This window comes from Cyprinus carpio, chromosome B16 (assembly GCF_018340385.1).
Source record: "Cyprinus carpio isolate SPL01 chromosome B16, ASM1834038v1, whole genome shotgun sequence".
Classification (NCBI taxonomy): Eukaryota; Metazoa; Chordata; class Actinopteri; order Cypriniformes; family Cyprinidae; genus Cyprinus; species Cyprinus carpio.
Window position 1 is genome coordinate 25,220,179 of NC_056612.1, and position 25,926 is coordinate 25,246,104.

General features: G+C 33.4%; 1 protein-coding gene across 4 annotated transcripts in view; it reads left to right on the plus strand.

Moving 5' to 3' along the window:
* The window catches only part of LOC109111117 (thrombospondin type-1 domain-containing protein 7A), a 123,042-nt gene that overhangs the window by 66,883 nt on the left and 30,233 nt on the right, over positions 1 to 25,926 (plus strand). For 2 of the 4 annotated variants that reach the window (XM_042741706.1, XM_042741707.1), the window contains exons 8-14: positions 2,739 to 2,933; positions 4,373 to 4,411; positions 4,655 to 4,690; positions 9,539 to 9,770; positions 22,751 to 22,866; positions 23,322 to 23,457; positions 23,876 to 23,979. In XM_042741706.1, the coding sequence (XP_042597640.1) occupies positions 2,739 to 2,933; positions 4,373 to 4,411; positions 4,655 to 4,690; positions 9,539 to 9,770; positions 22,751 to 22,866; positions 23,322 to 23,457; positions 23,876 to 23,979 (858 nt within the window). The remainder of the gene's footprint in view (positions 1 to 2,738; positions 2,934 to 4,372; positions 4,412 to 4,654; positions 4,691 to 9,538; positions 9,771 to 22,750; positions 22,867 to 23,321; positions 23,458 to 23,875; positions 23,980 to 25,926) is intronic. The other 2 variants (XM_042741708.1, XM_042741709.1) reach the window with 1 other exon arrangement.

A 25,926-nucleotide genomic window follows, 5' to 3' on the forward strand; every position in this document is an offset into this window, starting at 1 on the left:
AATTCATGAAATTTGATTGGTGTAGTTTTTTTTTTTAATGGATCAGTTGAATCAAATCAGTTTGAATTACATGTAGGAGTCTGAATTGGTCAGATGAATTGATTCAGAGCTCACTGAATCGAACGGAATGGCTGAACTGTAGGTTATGTCCAACTCAAAAAAAGAAAAATTGTTTCTATGTTACGGTATGTCATTTCTGAATGTAATTTAAAAAATGCTTCTTTGTAAGGTTAATAAAACATAAATCACAGTCTTATTTACCATTTATCCAACTGACATCATGTAGTATGCAATTTCTGCACCAATGCAGAGACTCCACATGAAATAATGACTGTTTCCAGACAGGTTTCCCATTGTTTGCCATTGGCTGAGTAAACAGATGAGCTCACACCATTGGTTGAGCAAGTGTTGCTGTGTCAGGATGCTAAAGCAAACAGAGCAATGTTTTGACAGACACAGGGTCACAGTGTTCTGACAGTCTTTTGACACATCTGACAACTTGACACCCCTGTTTCTCAAGTCTAAAACACCTTGTTAGTCCTGGTATATACTCCATGTTCACATCCTCTCACAATATTTATACAAAATATATCTGAAAAAACACAAAAAATGTGGGGAAACAAAACATATTGTTTGATGGTCAGTTTTCGTTTCTAAAAATGCATGAGATCTCAGTTTTCTCTGGCCAAGAAATGTCAGACTAATGTAACCAATGAATCACAGTGTGCTTTTATTTTTACGAGCAGGTTTATTTGCAATAGCTGACTGCCAAAGCAATAGACATAACTCAGAATATTCAGTGTCTTTCAAATATTCATTGTTTCTAACCAGGGAAAAGTTGGCTAAATTGTTCATTCTTACTCTAAAGTGTTCATTTTTAGCAACCCGGTAGCTTGCAAACCCTTAGTGTCAAAGCAAGCTGGTAAAAAGAGCTTGTTTTTCTGTCAGACTCGTCTAAAAATATCTGAGGAACATAATGGATGTTTGAAGCTAATAATAGTGGAAGCTTCCAGAAACTGCAGATGAAACTTTATGGAATTTCTCACAAATTTGCCACATTAAGTCTGGAAAAGATAAACCATCACAGCCTCTCCTAGGAAACATCTGCTGTTTTCAAGAAATCCCTCTGTCATGTGACCACTGTCATTCACAGTCTGCTGTGTGGCCGTGTGATATGACGTCTATGAAATAATTATAACGTGCAATAATGTTCTCTAGCATCTGCCGCGTGAGCAATCGAACGCCCCCCCGTCTTGCTATGACCTGCCTCTCTGTAGCCGTACGCTGTGGCAGATTGATTCCATCACACACTGATTAAAATTGATCTGCTAGTTGTTTTTTACAGCCAGACTTGGCATATGCTTCGCTCCGACTGTCTCGGGGAGTACAATATTGCTTCACAAATGGCCACGGTTCTGACACAGATCAATGTAAATACTGTATTGCTGTCTGCTACAAGAAAAACTTAGAGTGTCCCTGCTTTTGATGGAAATATTTATTGGGTGTTTGTGGCTCAGTGCTCAAGCAGAGAGAGTGTGTTTTTTTTTTTTTTTTTTTTTTTCTCCACAGCGTGTCACTGAGCTACAGCCAAAACACGAGCTGATACTCATCAGATTTGGCTCAAAGTAAAAGAAATGGTGAAAACCCTTGAGAAAAGCTGTGCGTGGTGATGAACGCTGCCAAACACGGACACACTGACAACAATTGCACATGTTTTGTTTTTGCCTGTCCTTCAGAACCATCTGTATGATTGCTTTCTACTGTTTTTAGGATGGCACCGTTTCAGATTAGGACAACAGAGTGGTTTGAAATGCGTTAAATGCTTGTCTAGCTGAATCGTATTTTGCATTAAAAAAAATTGCCTAATTTTAGGTCTATTAACATAATTTGCATTGTGACGGTTATTTTTATGTTTACTTAAAATTTTAATGTTTTGATATCTTATATATTCAATATCCATTTAATTTAATAATTAAATTTTTAATATGTTCAATAAACAAAAATCAATACAAAACATACTTAGTGTATGAACAAATAATAATTTTTGTATTTTTTGTTAGTTTGTTTTTGCATGAAAGAGATTTTGGTTGCACTTTATTTTAAGGTGTCCTTGTTACAGTGTAATTATACATATAAATATTGAGTAATATTAATTAGCTACATGTACTTATTATAGGTTTAGGGTTAGTTGCATGTATTTATGCATAATCTATTGTTATTATAATAGTAAGTACATGTAAACGTGTAACAAGGACACCTTAAAATAAAGTGTTGCCAAGTTTTTATTGCATTATAGTATTATTGCAAGAATTATAAGAGAAAAATGTACCTAATTGTGGTTCAATTACTGCATGCAAAAAAATTAAAAAGTCTTAAAAATAGGCTTGATTGTCTTGCCTTCTTGCCTCTTTTGTTATTTGAGGTGAATTATGACCCAGACATGTGCTTGACAGGTTACATCAGCCTGTATGTAACCTACATACGAGATCAAATGAAACTACACCAGATGTTACTATTACGTAAAATATGAATTTGTAAGTAGGTTAGGGTTAGGTCAAGACCCCCTGTGACTCTGTATGTATTTTTAAATACTGTTTAACAAGCATAAATTTTCATTAGCTCATACTTTAAATGCATCAACATATAGGTTTTGCAGAGTGTACAATAAAAATAATCATGCAAATGGTGCTTAATAAATTTGAAACACGTTGTAAACCCACAAATGTTTTGTGCTTCAGGTACCGAGGTGGAGAAGGAGATGTGTGTGGATGAGGTCTACCCTTCATCTGTGCGCTGTGTGGTTCCCTGCCCTAAAGACTGCGCTCTCAGCCTCTGGACCGAATGGTCCACCTGCTCCCAGACCTGCTCCAGCAAAACCGCCGAGGGCAAGCAGATGAGAACCCGAGCCATACTGGCTTACAATGCAGGAGAAGGTACAGAAGATAAAGCTAAACACATTGCTAAACAAAGGTTTAAAAAGACACATTTTAGGTAAAAATTTAATACAATTATAATATATATGATAGCACTTTAGAAAAGGGAACACTATTCACTATTAACTGGTTACTTATTAGCGTGCATGTTAGCATTTTGGTTGTTTATTTGTCCTTATAAAGCACACATCAATACATGACCATATTCTAGATCCCTTAACCCTACCCAACACCTAAACATAACTACTACAACTACCTAATAAGCAGTGTTCCCTAATCTTATATGTTACCATATTTATTAGTAATGAGTAAAGCTCTAGTATAATTTATTTGCGCATGCCATATTTTGTATCTAATACAATGACCTTCATACAATCCTAATTACTCTTTGGGGCCTCTCTAACAAGCTGACATCCAAAAACCTTGCAATTTTCTGTGGTCTGTAGTGCATAAGATTAGCCTCAAAAAGCTGACAGGAAACCGTCAAGGAAAGACTGTTGTTTCACAAGGGTGGAATTTTTCAACCTAAAACTGTCTGAGATTCTGATGGATGACTCTTGAGCTGTGACATCACCGACAGTCAGTGTTCCGAGACTCTTAAATCCACTTTATCTGTTCCAGCGAGGCTTAAGTGTCAGTTTACATGAGTGGGGCTACAGAGCGTTCCAGTCAAAGTGAAACACAGTTCACAAACAACTTTACTTCTGGAATCAGATGTCATTCAAATTCAAATTCAACAAATGTGATTATTATCCATCAGGAATTAAAAGGTTTGTTTAAAGTAAGTCTTACATGCCAGAAGGGAAGGGGTAAAATATAAGGGTCTGAATAAAATTCTGTCATCATTAAAAGTATGGAAAAATTATGCATTTGAGTAACCATATGAAGCATGGCATAAAATAATTGTTAGAAGAAATCTTCTTTAGTTAGTTAGTGGGTTGGTTTGTTAGCTTGTTTGTTAGATTACTGAATCTTTAGAGAGAAAAAAAACAACAACATTTTATTATATATATCTCAAAAGTTTGGTTTTATGTCTTTGAGTATCATATTTAATATTTTATGGCCCATAGAGTATGATATAGGAAGATATTGAATTCATATTCAAGGAACAAAAAATATTCAGAGGCCCAAACTAAGCAAAAATATGTAATTTGGTGCTGTTGCTGATATATATTTTTTTACAATTATTCTAAAAGGATACTTTACTTGTTAAGAAAGTATGAACTATCAATCCGACAACAAAAGGCATGTAGTAGATTGTGTGCAACAGGTTTTTCACTAAAGTTTTGATAATGTTTATAATTTAGAGGTTTTAGAAATTTGTGTATTAAATATGATAAAGTTAAAAATGGCTGCACATTTTCCCCTCATTTGTCATTTGTGTATCATATACTCCTCAGAGAAGTCTATATTGAATTATTGCTGTGCTTCCTCCACAGTGACGTCAATGGTAGTGGCATGGATTACAGTTATGGAGGGTAACACGTCAAAACATCTCATGTTTTTATGGCCTGTAGAGTAGTTTTCCTGTAGAAGTCCTCTTTGTTTGGATGGTTTGAAGTAGCCGCTAAGTCTGGTCTTTTCTCACTGTTGATTATTTTATCATTTCTCAAATATGTAAAACTTAGTACTAGTCGAGTAGATCCTGAAATATTAACTCTCTTGCCACTGCTTCTCTTAAGTAAAATGCGAAGACGCTCATAACTTTTGCTTTATCTCAGGTCTTACAAGGGTTCCGAAGTTTCCTGAGCTCTATGGTACAATTGCTTTCTTTTCATCTTTTGTGTGCAGTTTGTAGATGTGCATTAAATAGCTTGTGTTTGAATTTGTAAAGGGTTAGAAAAAGTGCTAATGGAGGCTTTTATTCTTAGTCTTGTTTTCACAAGTTTAATGTTGCATCCGCAAAGAATATAAATGAAGAAAGGGAGATCTTTCGCTTGGATGCATTTGCTTTAAGCATCATTTTCCACTAAAGTAACTGCGTTTTTGAGCGATGAGTTGAGCGTTGCCCTTTGGGAGGCGGATGGATTTATGTGACGATGAGTCTATGCACCATGCTTTCTGTGCAAGACATCTGCTTGACGTCTGACGTAAGATGCCAAATGCAGCCGTTCATGCAGCGGGACTTTATAAATTATGCATGTCCTTGAGAATCCATTTGTGAACAAGTCAGCAGAATGATAAAATTCATACTGTAAACACAAAAAAAATTATAGTCCTCTGGGTCTCTTATGAAACTGATATAGCACATCGGAAAAAGCCAGAAGCATACTTGTACAGTATTTAATATATATATATATATATATATATTATATATATATTATATATATATATATATATATATTATATATATATATATATTTTTTATATATATATATATTATATATATCTATATATATACACTTTTTTATATATATTTATATATATATATATATATACTATATATATATATTATATATATATATATATATACACTTTTATATATATATATATATACACTATATATATCATATATATATATATATATATTTATTTATTTATTTATTTGTTCACGGGCCATTCTTAATGTTGTATTTAATCATTATGTTATTTAAATATTATAATAATGATAATAATAATAGTATGATAATTATATAATAATCATACATAATAAAAATCTAAATTCATAATTTATTATAACCAATAATAAATTCATGGTTCTTCTTTTTAAAGCTGATTATTTAAGTTCTCGAAAACATATGAAAAAAATATGTTTATGCGGTTTAAGGTTAAAAAAACACATTATTTTCCACATACAGTGTGTACATCATTGTTTCTCCTCTATGCCCCACCTTCTGAAACATGTAGATTTTTACAAGGCTCATCGCTCTGAAAAGCGAGGTGTGCTGTGATTGGCCAGCTATCCAGCGCATTGTGATTGGCCGAATGCCTCAAGCGTGTGACGGAAATGTTACGCCTCTTAACATATTGTGATGCCTTGTGTGGCTGGAGCGGCGAGACATAAACATAAAACCCATTTTAAACGTGATATAAATATTTTTCTAGTTGTGTCTTCTTTTGGAAGGCAAAAACAAAAATCGAAAAGTAGTTTCGCTTTCTCAACAAAACAGTATCACACACCGCAGCCTTGAGTGAGCAGAGGCCGGAGGTCTAGAGTGAACCGCGGCCAGCTTGAGAATGGTGTGGCAGGCGGATTCTACGAAGGAGCGTACCTTGGTGCTTGCGGCAACCACATGTGACGACCCCGGGCTGGACTCTGCTTCATCCACGGTGAAAGCCGATTCTGCGATCCACAGTGCAAAGTCGATGTATTTCCTCAGCGACCAGCACGGATCAGCCCAAGGCATGACGAAGCAGATATCGTCCTCTTTTGGAAGGCCAAACAAAGTAGTTTCGCTTTCACAGTGAAACACACAGCGTCTATACAACATGGCGGCGACAGCAACAACAATATTACAACGAGAATAAAAGGTATGCTTTCTTTATTTGCGTGAACATCTGGGCGGCGTTATGCAAATCTTCCCACATACTGACGTAGAGATGTGGGGGCGTGTTAGAACAAGCCATTTCAGGAGGGCGTGGATGAGTCTCAACTTTTATAAAGAATATCTCTTTTGATTTGAGACTTTAGTCTTTGAAACTATACAGATCTCCTTTATTCACCAAGAGCTTGTAACACTCCAAAGAAAAAGGAAAACTTGAAATCGCATCATATGACCCCTTTAAGATTAATTATCAATTTAATTATTGTCTACAGTATTGTCCACATTATCTATATTGGTCAGTTTAATTTGCTTTTATTGCAGAAAACCTAAAAAAAAAATAATAAAAAAAATATTCCTGGAAAAATTATGGAAACAAATAAAATATTAAAAGCCATCAAAATTTCTATATTGAATATAAATGGTTTTTAGTTATGTATATTATTTCTGTATTGTCTTATTGGATATGTATGTTCACTAATAAATATAATTACACAGATTTTATTTGTCCCTGTTTTTTAGACCATTATTCAACAAAACCCAAAAAGTGATTTATTTCTGTTCTAAATTTTCTTTGCTGTTAGCATAAAAGTAGCACAATAATTCATATTACATATAAGCATTTCCATATATGTTTGCATACTTTGTGTTTTGTATGTTACTGGCTTAAAACCTGACCATGAGGTTTAATTTCATGAAAAATCAATTCATTAAAAACACCCACAGAAATAAAACAGTGAACGTGCTTTCTTTGATTGCAGAACATCTTCTGAAAAGCTCAATGTCAAGATTCTGTGGAGGCATTCGTTACGCTGCACAATTAACCTTCACAGTGTTCCTGTGGGAAGACCGCAAATACAGTACTCATTTAGGCTTTTCACACTTCGCTTTTTTCATTCTTAACCCTGAGTTTTTGTTCAGAGTTTTACACTCTTCATACTTTACCCTGGTAGTAGTCATTGAAGTTCCCCACTGTACTTTTGTAAACCCTGGCTTGCTTGCTTATTTGCATATTTACGACTTTAATAACATTGATTTAGGAGTTTACTTCAGAAGCTGAACAGTTTTACTTACTGCAGCTATGCAAAGTGCATGAATATTTTATGAGCTAAGCATTGAGGCGGTTTATGATTGGTTGTCTGTTGCTAAACTGCATTGTTTCCATACTGTATATGGGACATTTTTCATTTAACGTAATTCTTCTGTCCCCTGGATTTTTTTTCTTTTACAGTAAATCCTTTTATAAAAAGAATGCACTATAGCTTTAAAATATAGTTATAAATACAGTAGCTTTAAAGTTAAGTTTGGCTTAATTCTTCCTGCTTTTGAAAGGTTAAATTTGACAGAAAATCTCTAACCCTCACTTTCTTCATCTCTTCGTCTCTATTTTTATACTGTTTCTGAAAGCATTTATGAGAAAAATATGCACTTGATTCATTTCTTTTTTTATTCATTTGATATATTGGCCTTTACCATCTTAGAAAGCAAACATATTTTTCCAAAGATGTTTCTACTTGGTTCTGATGAAAATGAGAAGTGACAGTGGAGCTCAATAAGCTCATCTCTGCCATCAGTGTAAATAATTTTAAGACTTTTTGTACCATGAAAATCACGAAATCTGTCAGCAGCATTTTTAGATGTCATTACAAATACACTTTTTTTATGAATTGAAATCTATTGATGGCTATGTGTTAGAAATTTCAAAGCTTATCTGTAACTTTTTATCTACTGTTTATTTATTAGTAATTTCTTAGTATTTTGTCATTTTTATTAGGTTGTTTTTTATGTCTGTATAGTTCTTAGTAATTTTAATATCAGTTTTATGTTTTATCAGATTTTTTTATGGTTTTAGTTTTCATATTAGTTTTACTTTATAATAAAAACCCTGGAGACCACATTATACTTGATGGCTCATCAAAGCCGTGATCAAATCTTTTTTCAGGATATGTGATAAATGTTTTAACAGGTTTAAAGAAGTATGATTTTTCAAAGTCTCGAAAGTGCCTTGAACTGAAGAATCATCCATATATGTTTTGGCATCACATATCAGGGCACTAAATTATAAGAAAGAGCCTTGGTTACCTAGGGCTTAAAGTTAAAGAAAGTGTGAAAAGCCCTATTATTACCCTTCAACTCAATGCCCAATATAAACACAATAATCACCTGTTTAATGGATCTGACAGTCAGATCCAATAACTATACTGTGTGCATTATAACGTTAAAGCAGGCAGATGTATTCGCTCACTTCCTCTCTTAAAGCTCTTGGTGTCCTCTGAGAATAATTCACAGGCCCACTGGGCTGCTCTGTCATCTGCAAACCTGTAAATGTCAGCAATTATTTAGACACACCGCTCCTCTCTCCGCTGGCTGCATCGACTATCTGCCCCTCGTGAGGAATTAGGAGGCAGCAATTATGTGGAGTGTTTCATCTTAATCAATTTACAACAAGTTTAAGCAACTGGAGACGACGGCGTTATGTTGAGATTTGAGAAAATGAACACTTGACCCATCTCGCTCCAGAGAACGCAAGCAAGAAAGGAAAAAACAAGCAGGAAAATACATTTTTATATGCATTTGCTACACTAAAATTGCCTATGCAAAATAATTTTTAATTTCAATATAGTTTTCAATTGTTCTTTTTTACTTTTTTATTCATCAAAGAATCCTGAAAAATGTGTCACAGGTTCCAATAAAATATTAAACAGCACAACAGTTTTAATAAATCAGCATATCAGAATGATTTCTGAAGGATCATGTGACACTGAAGACTGGAGTAATGGTGCTGAAAATTCAGCTTTGCATCACAGAAGTAAATGATATTTTGAACTATATTAAAATAGAAAACTTTCATTTTAAAATTTAATAATATTTCTCAGTTGCAATTTTTTTTATTTTTTTTATCAAATAAATGCAACCTTGATGAGAATAAGAGACTTCTTAGAAAACATAAAAAAATGTTACAGAAGCATAGTGCATTTCTGGTTGTTATCTATTATGTTCTTCTCCTGAGTTGATGTGCATCTTGAACACTTCCAGTGTGGAGATCCTTGAGCTGTGGTGGTGTGACATGACGTGTAGTGTAGACACGTGTCAGACCTAATGCATGTCTTCACACTCTTGCAGGAGGTTCCAGCTGTCCGAACACCAGCGCCCTGCAGGAGGTGCGGAACTGTAATGAGCATCCTTGCATCGTGTATCACTGGCAGACGGGCCCCTGGGGACAGTGCGTGGAGGACACCACCACATCCACCCTCAATACCTCCTCCAGCACAGACAAGTCCACCTGCACCATGGGCGTGCAAACACGCAAGGTCATCTGTGTAAAAGTCAATGTCGGACAGGTGCCGCCCAAAAAGTAAGTCTGCATGCATGTTTTAAAGGCCATTTTTATTTGTTTTCCCTACTCTGTAGAATTCTGTATGTTAATTACTTCTTATGATTCAATAATTTTGCATGTGAAATGAGTTACAATCTGGCTGGTTGTGGATTTGCTATCGGCTCTAATATAATTGTCTTTATTAGATTATTTCTAATAATAATCTTTCAACAACTTCCTTTTTACAGAGGTGTTGTTAATTTATGTTCCAAGTTTCAGAATACTGAATAGCTGTCAATATGTGAACATGGGCAAGTTGCATGTTATTGTACTTATGGTTGAGAAGTTCCTTAATATGGCAGAGCATCTTTTTTTAGATTGTCAGAAGTGCATAGAAATAGTGTTATAAAGTGTTAGTGCAAGAAATAAAATGTTATATGACATTAAAAAATGAAGTCTACATATATATGTGTATATATATATATATATATATATATATATATATATATATATATATATATATATATATATATATATATATATATATATATATATATATATTTTTTTTTTTTTAATGTGCCATTATTTTCATTACAAATTCCATTACTGTAATGTGTCATTTATGAATGTATAAAAATTAGTATTTTATTTTCAGTTTTTCATTATTTGTATGTACTGTATATTACTTTTAATACAGATATTTACAGTCTTCATTTTCTTTATTTAATATAAAATTTTATTTAAAATAAAATGAATTTTATATATATATATATATATATATATACACACATTTTAACAATAAAAATAAATATTTTTAAATATGTTTTAATGTGTATTTTTATACCTCTTTCTTTCTTTCTTTCTTTCTTTCTTTCTTTCTTTCTTTCTTTCTTTCTTTCTTTCTTTCTTTTTATTTATTTACTTTTTGTTATTCATTATTTTCATAGCTCTAATATAGTATAAAATAATTACATTTCTTCATTACTTTTTATTTAAATCTGATACATTTTTAAATCTTTTAATAAATTAAATCATTTTAAAGTTAAGGCAGTGCAAAACAATAATATTCAGTAGCATAAAACGGTACTGCATCATTTTATTTTTCTGCATTACAGTAATGAGAATGCATTGTTTTTTAGCGTAATGACAATGTGATGCTTAATTCTCATGCAAAAAAATCCTAAATTGGTCCTAAGATAGCATTTATTCATAGTTTTACACAATATAATTTCTGCTTTGTACTTTTGGAAATATTCTGGACATGCTGATGACAGAATTCATGATTTGCCATTTTGTGTTGCAATATTACCATCTGTTATTATGATGTAATCACATATGGCGCGAATCATACCTCAACTCAAGTGTCTCGGTTAGTGGTGATGGAGAATTGTTCAGAAGAAGATGGATTGCTTGTGTTTGAGTGGCAGATTGTAATTGCTCTACAGATGTCTGTGTGCTCACAAACCCTATCATTCCACTGCAGGCAAACGAGCTGCTGAAAGCCGAATAAACACCGAGTCACAAACAAGCTAATTAGCACAGTCATTTCCAGACTGCCTAATTTCCTATTGATGATAATAGCGGTAATTAAGAGGGTTTGATTCTTTAATGCAATTTAATCACCACTAGATGAGGGACCTCTTGAGGCTTAGCACAAACAAACCCCCTAAAAATACATCATTGATCCACTTAGACGTTGTCCTCCTGACAGTCCTTTGTGGAAGCAATAGCAGTGTTTTTTTTTGCCATAGACAAATAGAGGCTTAGCTATTATATTGCATTTTCCACTCGCTTTTTACCACTTCAAGAAGCAGAAAGTTGTGATTTAGTCTGGACGGCGTAGGTTGCAAATGTGCAATTTGATGAAGTGTCAGATTTTAGGACTGCAAAAAAGAAATAAATTTCAAACACTCTAGTCATTTTTCAATGTTCAGAATGGTGTAGAAAAAGTATTTTTTACTGAGTTTTACTTCTATTATGTACTGTATGGAAGCCCTTTTCCATAGCAAAATAAAATAATGTAATTGTGACTGTTTATCTAATAGTTCAGACTTTTTTCTTTTAATTAAGTTTGTATCTCACATTTTAGACTTTTTTCATGCAATATTCTCAAAAGTGCAAGATATAAACGCATATAAACGTCCTAATTCTGTGTTTACAGCTCACAATTACTTTTTTTTTTTTTTGTCATAATTCTGGGTTTATATATCGCAATTTTTTTTTGTTTTTTTTATGGGGGGGAGGGGGGGTTGTTTTTGTTTTTGCCACCATGATATAAAAAGGAAATTTCAACTTTTTTTCTCATTACTTACTTTTTTTTGCAATTGTGAATTCATATTTCACAGTACTTCATTTATAACACGCAGCTTTTGTGACATATTTTGGAATTTGACTGGATTGTGAAAAATGGGCGTTATACTGTATGTAGTCATGTTATTGGAAGTGGCGTTGAAAAAGAGATATTCGCAGGTGTATATTTTGATGAATGATTATGATCACAATCATGTTTTTTCTATATGGAATAGGTTTGACAAATATTAACCTCACCTCCAATCATCCATCAAATCCCAAAATATTTAATTATTTATTTCTCACCAAAAATATTTTATATCAATTTACCCTACAATTCTAACCAATTAACAACCAAAACATCAAAACATTTATCTAACATTTCGACCCACTGAGCAGCCACCTGTGCAAAAAACATTCTTTATACCAGACATGTACAGCGCGCATATATATACACATACAGTACATATATATATATATATATATATATAGCATATATATATATATATATATATATATATATATATATACATATATATATAGATATACATACAGTATAATACACTATCTATTTGATAAAAATAATCAATAATGTTTATTAAATAAGTTTCTTATGCTCATCAAGGCTGTATCTATTTGATAAAAATATTGAATATTATTCACAAAGTAATATTGTGAAATATTATTGCAATTTAAAATAAAAGTTTTCTATTTTAATATACTTTAAAATATAATTTATTCCTATGAAGCAAAGCAATTTTCAGCATCATTTCTCCAGTCTTCGGTGTCACATGATCCTTCACAAATCATTCTAATATGCTGATTTATAAATCAATGTTGGAAACAGTTGTCCTGCATAATATTGTTTTGGGACTTGTGATATTTTTGGGGGATTCTTTGATAAATAAAGTTTAAAAGGACAGTGTTTATTCAAAATATAAATTTGTGTTTACAATATACACTACTAAAATGTTTGTGGTCAATATTTTTTTCTTTTTTTTTTAAAGAAATTAATACTTTTATTCAGCAAGAATGTGTTAAATGGATAAAAAGTGATAATAAAGACATATTTTTAGAAAAGATTTCTATTTTGAATAAATGCTGTTCTTTTTAAACTTTTTTTTAAATCTAAGAATCAAAGAAAAAAGTAAAACGTTCCAAAAAAAAAAAAAAAAAAAAGTAAAAAATATAAGCAGCACAACAGATTCATCACTGATAATAAATCAGCATATTAGAATGATTTCTGAAGGATAATATGACACTGAAGGCTGGAGTAATGATGCTGAAAATTCAGCTTTGCTCACGGGAATAAATTATATTTAAAGTATATTAAAACAGGAAACCAATATTAGAAATTGCAATAATGTTTCACAATATTACTGTTTTTTTCTTCTGTATTTTCGATAAAGTAAATACATCCTTGATGAGCAGAGACTCCATAAAAAAACAAGGTCAATTATTTATTAGGTTTATAATATAGGCCTAACGTAATATTATATCAAAACAAACTGAAGCATTTAAAACTGATAGAATAGAATAGAATAGAATAGAATAGAAACTGAAGCATTTAACTGAGATCTGTAAGTTAAATATAAAAAAAAAAACAAAAAACGTGAACGTCAATGCTTCTATAGCTATCTAAACATCCCTATGATGTACAGTTTGCACACTACACCTGTGTGACTGTAAATGTCTGTGAGTTTTGTTACCGTTCTGTGCCCATCATCCGCTGTTTCCAGCACTTAATCAAGCCACTCTTCTTTAATACATGATGACGTTTTATTTCACATGCCATTGCGTTTGCGTCGGCTCTCGAGTTGAGCTATTTCGTAGGCTACGCAACCATTAAAATATTCGGTTTCAACAGCGACTCATTTGGCGCACATCATTCCCTTTCTATGAAACTGTAAACCGCATTCACCGGTTCTAAGTCTATCGTGATATCAACCTCTATAGCGGTTTACCCGGGCATTGCAATTCATTCGCTTTCGCAAAATAGCTTTCCCAACTCATTTATGCGTGTGCGCGGCACATTATTTCTTCTGCGCGGCAGCGGTGGAAGAAGTGCGCGGCCGCGCGCGCGGCGCAGCTTAGAGGGAACAGGTATTTAATTTGACCCAAAAAAACAAATAATTAAACCCAAAAAAACAATGTTCCCTCTAAGCTGCGCGCGCGCGCGGCCGCGCACTTCTTCCACCGCTGCCGCGCAGAAGAAATAATGTGCCGCGCACACGCATAAATGAGTTGGGAAAGCTATTTGCGAAAGCGAATGAATTGCAATGCCCGGGTAAACCGCTATAGAGTTGATATCACGATAGACTTAGAACCGGTGAATGCGGTTTACAGTTTCATAGAAAGGGAATGATGTGCGCGCAAATGAGTCGCTGTTGAAACCGAATATTTTAATGGTTGCGTAGCCTACGAAATAGCTCAACTCGAGAGCCGACGCAAACGCAATGACATGTGAAATAAAAACGTCATCATGTATTAAAGAAGAGTGGCTTGATTAAGTGCTGGAAACAGCGGATGATGGGCACAGAACGGTAACAAAACTCACAGACATTTACAGTCACACAGGTGTAGTGTGCAAACTGTACATCATAGGGATGTTTTAGATAGCTATAGAAGCATTGACGTTCACGTTTTTTGTTTTTTTTTATATTTAACTTACAGATCTCAGTTTAAATGCTTCAGTTTCTATTCTATTCTATTCTATTCTATTCTATCAGTTTAAATGCTTCAGTTTGTTTTGATATAATATTACGTTAGGCCTATATTATAAACCTAATAAATAATTGACCTTGTTTTTAAATGGAGTCTCTGCTCATCAAGGATGTATTTATTTATCGAAAATACAGAAAAAAAAACAGTAATATTGTGAAAACATTATTGCAATTTCTAATATTGGTTTCCTGTTTTAATATACTTTAAAATATAATTTATTCCCATGGAGCAAAGCTGAATTTTCAGCATCATTACTCCAGCCTTCAGTGTCATATTATCCTTCAGAAATCATTCTAATATGCTGATTTATTATCAGTGATGAATCTGTTGTGCTGCTTAATATTTTTACTTTTTTTTTTTTTATTTTTTTTTTGAACGTTTTACTTTTTTCTTTGATTTTTAGATTAATAAAAAAGTTAAAAAAGAACAGCATTTATTAAAAATAGAAATCTTTTCTAAAAATATGTCTTTATTATCACTTTTTATCCATTTAACACATTCTTGCTGAATAAAAGTATTAATTTCTTTAAAAAAAGAAAAAAAATATTGACCACAAACATTTTAGTAGTGTATATTGTAACACAAAATTTATATTTTGAATAAACACTGTCCTTTTAAAACTTTATTTATCAAAGAATCCACAAAAAATATCACAAGTCCCAAAAACAATATTATGCAGCACAAACTGTTTCCAAGATTGATTATAAATCAGCATATTAGAATGATTTGTGAAGGATCATGTGACACCGAAGACTGGAGAAATGATGCTGAAAATTGCTTTGCTTCATAGGAATAAATTATATTTTAAAAGTATATTAAAATAGAAAACTTTTATTTTAAATTGCAATAATATTTCACAATATTACTTTGTGAAATAATATTCAATATTTTTATCAAATAGATACAGCCTTGATGAGCATAAGAAAACTTATTTAATAAACATTATTGATCCCAAACTTTTGAATGGCAGTGTATTATACTGTATGTATATATATATATATGTGTATATATATATATATATATATATATATATATATATATATATATATATATATATATATATATGTACTGTATGTGTATATATATGCGCGCTGTACATGTCTGGTATATAAAGAATGTTTTTGTTCAGAGGTATTTAATTTGACCCAAAACAAAATAAAAACACACAACCTCTAACATACCTTCAATACATTCTTGGCTTCAGAGGTATTTAATTTGACCCAAAACAAAATCAAAATTCACATCCTCTCTCAGACCTGCATTTCATTTTGAATATCTCGTCTAGACCTGCTTGCAGTAAATCATAAATCATGTTTTTGCCCAAGCACAGGGCAGGCAGAGCTTACGCAGGTTTTCCTGCCCTGAGCCACTTTGTGTCACTCACAGCGTCAGACTGAGGAAAAAATGCACAAACACACAGACAGTGATGTTAAAGCTCAGAGCCCGGACCTTTGATGCGCCTCACAGTAACTGACAACTGCTGCTGCCGTTCAGGTTTATCTCTCGCTCTGACAGCTTAGAGAAGCTAGTTGTTTTTTTAGGATATTACATAGTGAGCAAAGAGCAGGAAACAAACGTCAAGAGCATGTGCAGGGCTTGACATTAAGCTTTGACATGTGTCCTTCGGACAAGCAAATCAGTCATTCACTTGTCAGAGTAAAAAAGTTACTTGTCCGGGGGAAAAAAGTTAGTTTTTATTTGGTGCAAATGTAATTTATTCTGAAGCAATAGTTTCATCTATCAGGTATTACTTTAATCAGCATATTTGTGATATTTGCCTTAAATTGATTGCTGTTACACTTTTTAACTTCATGAAGGACAATATTTTCCTAACCTGATTAAATGTACATCACCATTTATGTCAAATTCTTAAATTTGATCAATACATTAAGTTAGAATAATAAGACAGTATATGGTTGTTACTATTCAAATGAAATCAGTATCAACAAACTCCATCTTTCCACTGCAGAAGAAACACAGAAGCTGCATAGAAAGTGCCATTTAGATGTATTTACTCAGACTGTTTAATGAAGATAAGACGTTCCATAAATTCATTTACTCAAAATTGCAGATGCATAAAGAATGTTATTAGATTAATGTTTTACTTTTTTGACATACAAATATGAAAAATGCAATGATACTTTCAAATATGAAATTAAACCACCAGTTGGTGGTGGCATGTCACTGTCTTAATGAGTGAATCGTTGATTCAACCGATTCGTTCAAACGACTGATTCATTCAATAAATAAGCAAGTGACTGTCTTTATGAATGGCTCACTGAATCATTAACTCATTCAAAAATTCTGAATCATTCTGTAACGAAAGACTGTTGTGTGTTGCTCGGAGATGCACGACTGTTCGCTGTGGCTTAGCTTAGAACTATTTTCGTTAGCGAAATAATGTGTCTAAAATGTAAATCAGTTATTATAACTTGTTTATTAAAACTAAAGTTGTATAAAATCAATATCACATTTGCAATCGAGCTGAAAGTCGGGAAAACATGACCCTTGGTCGTGTGATGTTACATAGCCTATATTATATAATATATTTATCTTTTTTCTACTGCGGTATGTTTGCTCATGTTTGTTTCTTTGTGTGTGCTGTTGCGCTTATAGTTCTGATTCCTCCGCGAGTCAGACAGGCTGCACGAGCCTCAACTGACGCAACCTTGATACTGTAAAATATTATCCATTATTAGTCATTGTTTACACTGATAGTAATAAAACCAGAATCATTCTTGCCAAAGTTTCAGTGCTGCCCTAGTTATTGTTTGTAATTAAAATTTTAATCAGGTTACTTGTCCGGTCGGGCAAGTAAATTTCTCTTTCGGACAAGCGTTAATGTCGAGCCCTGATGTGCACTGCCACTCTGTCACAACAGAGACAGTACAAGAATGAAGAGCATTTGTAATACTTTTTCACGCAAGATAGACTTTGTTTTAGCAGCAGCAAGATGAGATGTTGCATTTCATTTGTTTTAATGGTCAACTAAACCTAATTTCAGTAATTGTAATAAAGGGGAAATAAAATAAAATATAAATATTAGATGAAAAACAAACAGAAATGAGAAGTTTTAGTTTGGCTAACTGAAATAGACTTCTTTTGAGGAACTAAAATGTAAATAAAACTAAACTTAAACTAAATGTAAAACAAAAATGAAAATGTTCGACAGATAGACTTGATATTTTAGCAGCAGCAAGACGAGATTTTGCATTTTTATAAAAAATAATTTATTTTTTTGGGATTATTTGCACTCATGCAGTTTTAAAATGTGTGTTTTTGATTACTCACAAAAACTAAAACATAATTTTCAGAAATTGAAATAAATCAGAAATAAAATATTAAATATTAGATGAAAAACAAATTATAAATGCTGCATTTGCTAACCAAAAGAAACTTATTCCACTTATTCCAAAAGGAACTTGAAGAATTAAAACTGAAACTGAAATAAAAATAAATGAAAACTAAATAAAAAATATCAAACATAACAAATGAATAAAAACCTAAACTAAAATTAAAAATGAAATTATAAAAATGAAAGCTAATTCAGAATATTAAAATGTATGTTTATATATAATAAATAAAACTAAAATAACACTGGAATTTGCGGTCCGTGTACTTTTGCGTCCATTCGTTTTTCGTTTTTTAACCATGACGGAAAAAACGAAAAATGAACGGTTATTGTATTTTTAAATACTATGCTGAAAACCAAAATTGAAATTAGAACCGTACACACAAAATGCTGCCCGAAAACGTAAAATATTGACTTCTTTTCAGATTTTTGTTAATGATTTTTTTTTGCACTTTTAATGAACATTTGAAAAATGCACAAATTAATATAGAAAAATGTCGATTTTAACAAGTTTTCTTTGGCCAAATTTAGTGATGCTTCTCCCGCACATTCAGTTGAGAACTAGAGCCGTCTTTGGAACAATGCAAAGACTTGATACAGATATTATTTTTAAAATAGACATTGCAGAATCCTGGGAAATCTATCATCATAAAATTATATATTGGGATATAATTTTGTCATAACTTTGTGTGCTGTATGGGTTATTGGAGAGGACCCATGCATGGTCGCTCAATGCACGTACAGTAGGCTACAATGTGTAGGCTACACATACCTTATACATTTTGACATATTTTTGCCCTGTTCACTGATAGTGGCATTCGCATAATGCCGTGTTTAGGCCACAGGGCTCTAGACTCATTCTTCCCACTGGTCTCTGTTTTTTCGACTTTCTCAGTTGGTCGCAGGAGCACATCATTTGGTCGCAGGTTTTTTTTGTTTTGTTTTTTTTTTGCTACAGCATGGCATTAATCAATGCATGCTGATTAACTTTTATCATAGTTTATAGTTATGGTAACGAGTGTTCAACATTCAACCCGTTCTTTTTCATCAGTATCATTTGTGATTTAAATTTTGTGAATGGGAATTCCTCTTTTGCTGTGTAATAAGTCAGACTTTGGACGCTTTCACTTCGAATTAGCGATCTTTGTGTCACGTTTTACAAGAAAAGATAATTGTCTGTTTTGCTTAGGCTATATCTATACACTTTTCATTTTTTAAGACTAAAACAAAAGTTTGATTAATTGTTATACTTAATTAAAAAGCACAACAACAATAAAACTATAATATATATATATAAGCTATAATGACAAACGAGATAGCCTAACGTTTATTAACAAAAACTAGTAAGATGAGGCATGGCTCCACATGCTGTTATATACACAGACTAATAAATCACAGAAATGTTTAGCAAACAGCGAGGAATCAAATAAATAAAAAACAAACAACAACAACAACAAATAATAATAAAGAAAGCCTCCATGGCGTAACGTGAGGTAAACAGCAAAGATAACAAGCTTTTTGAAAACAAAAAGAAAGTGAAACTAAACTGGCTGTCGCTGACAGGACTTGCATGTTTTTGTTGTTGTTGTTGTTGTTTCCACAAGAATACCAACATGTTCACCTTCTCTGGTTTATGAAGCAGACTTTTATTTTATTTTAGTGTGAAATCCAAATCCGCCGTCTTCCATCATGTCCTTAATATTTGCGTCATTTTTGCCGAGCGTTGCTCGCACCTTCGCGCTCGTGCTGATGCTGCAAGTATAAACCATACCAGTCACTGAAAGCGCCTCTCTTCATGTGATCAGTGAAATCTGACTCCTGCTACAGTATGGAGCAGATGCTTTAGAGCAGGGCAGACCATGCACTAGCACAAATGCGACCACGTCAAATCTAAACTCGCACATTCTCAAAAAATTGTGAAAAATGCGACCATTTTGGTTGCAGTCTATATGCAGATGTTTGCAGCGTGCAGCTGTCACTAGTCCAACAGCATCATGAAAAACTAAATTTATTGAAATTCTGAATAAATTGGCCAAGAAAGCGCGCTCTGCGCTCCCTATAATAATTATAAAGCTGTCATTCATTTCAGTTTATCCCGATCTCAAAAATCAGTTATAATCAATGAGGCTTGACCATAGGAGATATGGGTTTAGAGAGACTGAATCTTAGAACTGCTTCGAACAAATCGTTTGAGAATCGTTGGAAAATGAGGTGATATTAAATGCATATTCTGAGAAAACGAAAGGGTTGTTTGACCTTGCATGCATGTAAACCTATTGTAGAAGACTCCCAAAACAACACTAGGAACCTTAGAAATGGCATAATAGGGGCACTTTAAGATCATTTACATTTACATTTATGCATTTAGCATACAATTTTATCCAAAGCGACTTACAGTGCATTCAGGCTATACGGTTTTTATTTTTTATTAATTAATTAATTAATTTATTTTTTTTTTAACAGTATGTGTACAGTATGTTTAAGATCATAAAAATATTGACGCTAAAAGTTTTTATAAAACAGTTATGGTAGCTACGTCAGTAGAGCGAGAGGGCGCTAGCGTTTGTATAAAGACAGTAAAAATGGTAGAAAATTAAATTTAGCATTTATATACATTGAAAAACAAGCTTTATATCATTTTTACGATTTTTTATGAAATACGAATTGTGAATAATGAAAATTAGTTTGTGTCTGCTTATTCTATTCATCATAGTTTGAACCATTAAAGAAGAAACCGCATTTTCCGTATTTCATTTCTGGGTTAAAAAACGAAAAACGAATGGACGCAAAAGTACACGGACCATTTGCATATGCATTAACTGGATTCACTTTAAAAGAAAAATGTCATTTAAAATGAAGACGCTGCATTGATTCATTGTCAAATATTATTGCTGATTTGATGTGGTGAAAAATTTTATTTCCCCATTTAAGAAGTACAGGAGCTGTACTTGCTTGACCTGTTTCCAAGATCGTTCTGGTTGTTTTATTTGCTTATCAGGTCAAAAAAGTTGTACTTTAAAGGAATATCCTATTAGAAGTGATTAACAGTGCGCAGACAAGCGTTATAATAGTATTTCCAGAAACTCTAATGAGCTACTTCAGTAAAACCTTCAAGGAAATGTGATCCCTCTCTTCACACTGCTAGTTATGACAGCTAATCCTAATTGAAAAATAATGACAACTTAGAGAGGGCAAGGGAACGATGCATTTGTTCTTCCTCATGGTTAAATGTATGAGCTGTTTTTTAATGGGGCTGTTGGAACATTACCAAGCCTTATTCCTCTAATCCTTTCTGTTCACAACAATAACAAATTTAGTTTTAATTTTTAATGAGTCATTTCCTTATGTGATATTGCACTCTTAACCAGTTGTAGCAGGCTAGCGGCTAGGCATTAAATAGTTGAGCAAGTGCCTGTCTTGAAATGTTGCTAATACTCTGTCAGAAATTTACCCAATCTCCAGGAGTGCCCTGCACACCCAAACCGGATTTGTTTCTCTGGTAGGATTTACCGCTTCTGTTATTGGTATTACGAAAGAATCAGCCTTACATATCTGTTGCTTTTTATTATATTGTGGCAGATTTGCAACCCTCATGAAACATGGAGCGGATGGCGGCTAGCATCCCAGCGCACCGGAGCCCAGAGGATTTGATCTGAGATCAGATTACCCAATGTCCCTCTGCTGGACTGCTGCATCCCTGTTTATCTTTATCCCGGGGAATGCGACCGAGTCGGAGCGGTGCTTAAAATACAGGAGCAGATTAAAGCTAACCCCTGATCTTAAATTGAGGAGCTGTAACAGTGATAAAAGAAGAATATTACCCAGTGACTGACTACTGTAACAGGATGTGAGGCTTTATCTGCCTTGTCTCGTCTGGCTGGTACATAATGCAGCCGTGGAGCAGGGAAAATGCGATTGGAAAAAAAGAAGCATTGTTGTGATACAGATGCTGCTGAGCTTTGCTCTGCAAGGATTCTGATGTAATCCATTGTGGAGTTGGGGCTGGGCAATACAACTAAAACCAATAAAGCTGATGCTAGGAAGGCTTTAGAAATGCATCTTGATATTTTCCAGTCTTTTGATGATATACTGTACATCTCAATATTTAGAGTATGCATGTGCTTTAAGTTGGCATAAAGGAAAGTTTACCCCAAAATTTACAACATTAACAAGATATTTTAATAAAAGGCCTGTTTTTTTTTATTTTATTTTTATTTTCATCTGTCCATACTACAATATGAAAGTCAAGTTGGACCTCAACATTGTTCAAAATATCTGTAACTGCACTATTACTCATTTCATATGCGAAGATAGTGTTTCTCAAAATTCTTACGGGTGCAAGCACAGCAGTAATGGCCTGCTTTATTATAAAAGGTCAGAGAGGTAGAGCAGAAAATGATGTGAAAACCTTGACTAAAACAGTCAGTGCTACTCAGAGGGGAAAAAAATAACTCTATAAAACATCCATTAGAAGAGCTTTTTTGGCCCAGTGTAAAGTAAAATGTTTGAATTGATGTGTGCTCAGGTGACCTGCAGTTGGGTCTACAGTAAAAGTGTGACACAGGGCTTTCTTTATCCACCTGCTTCCTGTGATCAAAACACATGTGCGTCAGATTTTCTTTGCTGATCTTTCAGTGTCTGTGTGATGTTTCAGATGTCCTGAAGCCCCTCGGCCAGAGTCAGTGAGACCCTGTCTCCTGCCCTGCAAGAGGGACTGTATCGTCACACCCTTCAGTGAATGGACAGAGTGCCCCATTTCCTGTGGAGCAGGTACACTACATCTGTACATCCATCCATCCTTATATCTATGGTTTTTAGGGCTGCCCCCTAATAATCGACTAACAGTTAGTCGACCAGAAGAGTATCTATCTATCTATCTATCTATCTATCTATCTATCTATCTATCTATCTATCTATCTATCTATCTATCTATCTATCTATCTATCTATCTATCTATCTATCTATCTATCTATCTATCTATCTTTTGTTAATTTGTTACATCTATCTTTATATTTATCTACACATTATTCCTTATTTATCCATTTATCGTTTGTTCTATTTTTTATCAGTCATTTGGTCATTCTTTCTATTGTTCTATCCATCTGTCGTTTGATTGTTATATCTGTGATTTGTTCATTGTATCTGTCTACCCATCATTCGTTTTTGTCTAACGACTCTGTCTAGTATAATTTTTCATGATATTTAATTGTTTTTTAAAATGACAGGTGTGAATGGGCAGAAGAATAAACAGTTTCGCTATCGAGTCATCATCCAGATGCCAGCTAATGGAGGTCAGGAGTGTCCAGACGTCCTTTATGAAGAGAAAGACTGTGCGACTCCATCTGTCTGTCCGGGTTACAGGTACAGCTTCACCCACGAGCACTGCCTCTGCACTATCAGAGATTCTGTGCTGGATTTCACATTTATTGACATTCAGGATAGATTTTTGCTCAAAATGACCTTCTTGAGTAAATAAAGATATGTTCACTTATAGAAATAGTTCACCCCAGAATGAAGATTCTGCCATCATTTGCTCAACCTTTTAGCATTCAAAACCTGTATGCAGCTTTTATTTATTTACTATTTTCGGTATTGAAATAGTTAATCCTGATGAAAAGATCTTATCAGATTGTGGGCAGCTTGAATCAAATGAGTTCATTTTCCAAGACAGTGGGCTTTTCTGATATTTTTTCAAGTTAAGGCAGCTTATTAGGATTTCCAGTGCGGTAACGGATCAACCTCTACCAATAAATACAATGATATCGCTTTGAAATTGCAGGTGGAAAACACACAAGTGGCGTAAATGTCAGCTGGTCCCATGGAGCATCCGCAGAGACAGTAAAGGAGCTCAGGAGAACTGTGGAGCTGGAGTCCAAACTAGAGGTACGTAAGCTGTCATGTTACACACTCACATTCACTAAACACCAGTCTTATTCACTAGCCACCCACAGTCGAGAATTACAGTGCGCAGAATGCATTCTACACAGAATTTTTTGCATATTTGCATAATTCCTTTAATTGGATGCTAAAGCAACTCAGGCAGAGTGTGCACAATTTATTCTTAGTGATTGTCCAAATGCTCTTTCTGTAACTGTGAAATCGTATGCAACAGCCATAAATTTGGTATAATATCTGATCTAAGATCCCCTCTTGAATCTGTGGATTGCTTTCCTCTCATTTGCATTCTGCTTTATTCCCCAGAGTCTGTCACTTTCAAAAATGTATTATTATTTTCAGTTTTCCAGTTGAAGTTGGCAAAGTGTTTTCATAATTGTTTTAGGTGCTCTTTTCTTTATTTGTCCAGTGACATTCCTGTCACTCTTGAGGCCCTGAAAGACTTTACTATGTATTATCCTGGTATAGATATTGGGCTGACAAGGGCTTCCATCACACTAGACCTCACATTTGCCCTTCAGTGCATGTCAGGAGCAGAAGCAATCCTTCAAACTCTTGATCTGATTGCTCTTGACAGTACAGAATGACATTGTTGTGTTGGCGTCATCACTCTATTGAACTCTGTAGTGGCCTTAAGTTTGACCTAATGGTTCCTGGGTACTCGTCTTCACATCACCAATGTGACTGTGTCTTAATAGATTCCACAGCTTCACCGGAATGACAACAGCTTAACAGGCCTGTCTTTATTAGATAGAAGCTTTCTGAACCACTCATGTTGAGCACATTAGTGAGATATTGTAACTGTTTATGAGTTATGGTAACTAGATAAATAGTGGTTCAAATACTAAGCTAATAAATATATTACATTTAATTTCATTTTATTTTGTACCAGCCATTCCTAATATAGTATTTAATCATTACATTATTTAAATATAATGAATCATTTTTAATTTAAAAAAAAATGCTTTTTAAAGCTGATAATGTCAGTGCATGAAGCATTTACAATTTTAGCAATAATTTATTTTATATATTTTTTGTATTTTACATAAATGTACATAATGTGTAAAATAACATGACTTGTCTTAAAAGGATTTTGAATGTTGTGCATCTTAGAGCAACACAGAGGTGTTTAGTTTCTGTATAAATAATATTTTATACAATCACCCCAGCGTGATTAGAACGTGCAGTGCGGCACAGCATCAGCTGCTAATTTCAAATCTGCGTTCAGGCTTTGGGTTGTGCTGAGCCAAAACAAGACACGTTTTTACAGCATTATAACCAATCACACACGATTCTGTTGAGCTTATGAATGCAATCAGAGGCCTTCAGATGAGTCATCGCTGAAAATCCAGTGTTTTGTTCACTCTCTCGCTGAAGGAATTCTGCTCTCTGGCGATTCTCTCATCAGAAACAACAAAGAGCAGATGTGCTACGATGTAGGATATTAATTTCACAGTGTGAACAGCCTCAGTGATTATAATGAGAGTTTTTTAGAGTGCTTAAAATGTTCTTTAATAATGTAAATGTTCTTTGCTTTCTTTCTGTACAGTGAAAGTGTTATAATTAGTAAATTAAAATGTTTTTATGAAAGTCACATTAAATACAAAGTCAGTCATATTAAAACAGTTTTATGGTATGACACCCAAGGTATTTATGCATAGTTAACAGATTACACTATTAGGCTACTTTGCCCATCGCCCATTATCAATCATAATCTATAAAGGTGCAAAATGCATTTACTTATACATATTCGAGAATTGAGATATTTCATGATATTGTTAACAGGTTGGGGTATATATATATATATATATATATATATATATATATATATATATATATATATATATATATATATATATATATATATATATATATGTATGTAATAGTAATAGTAATCCAGAACAGGTGGAAAAAAAAATCATTGGATTATATAAA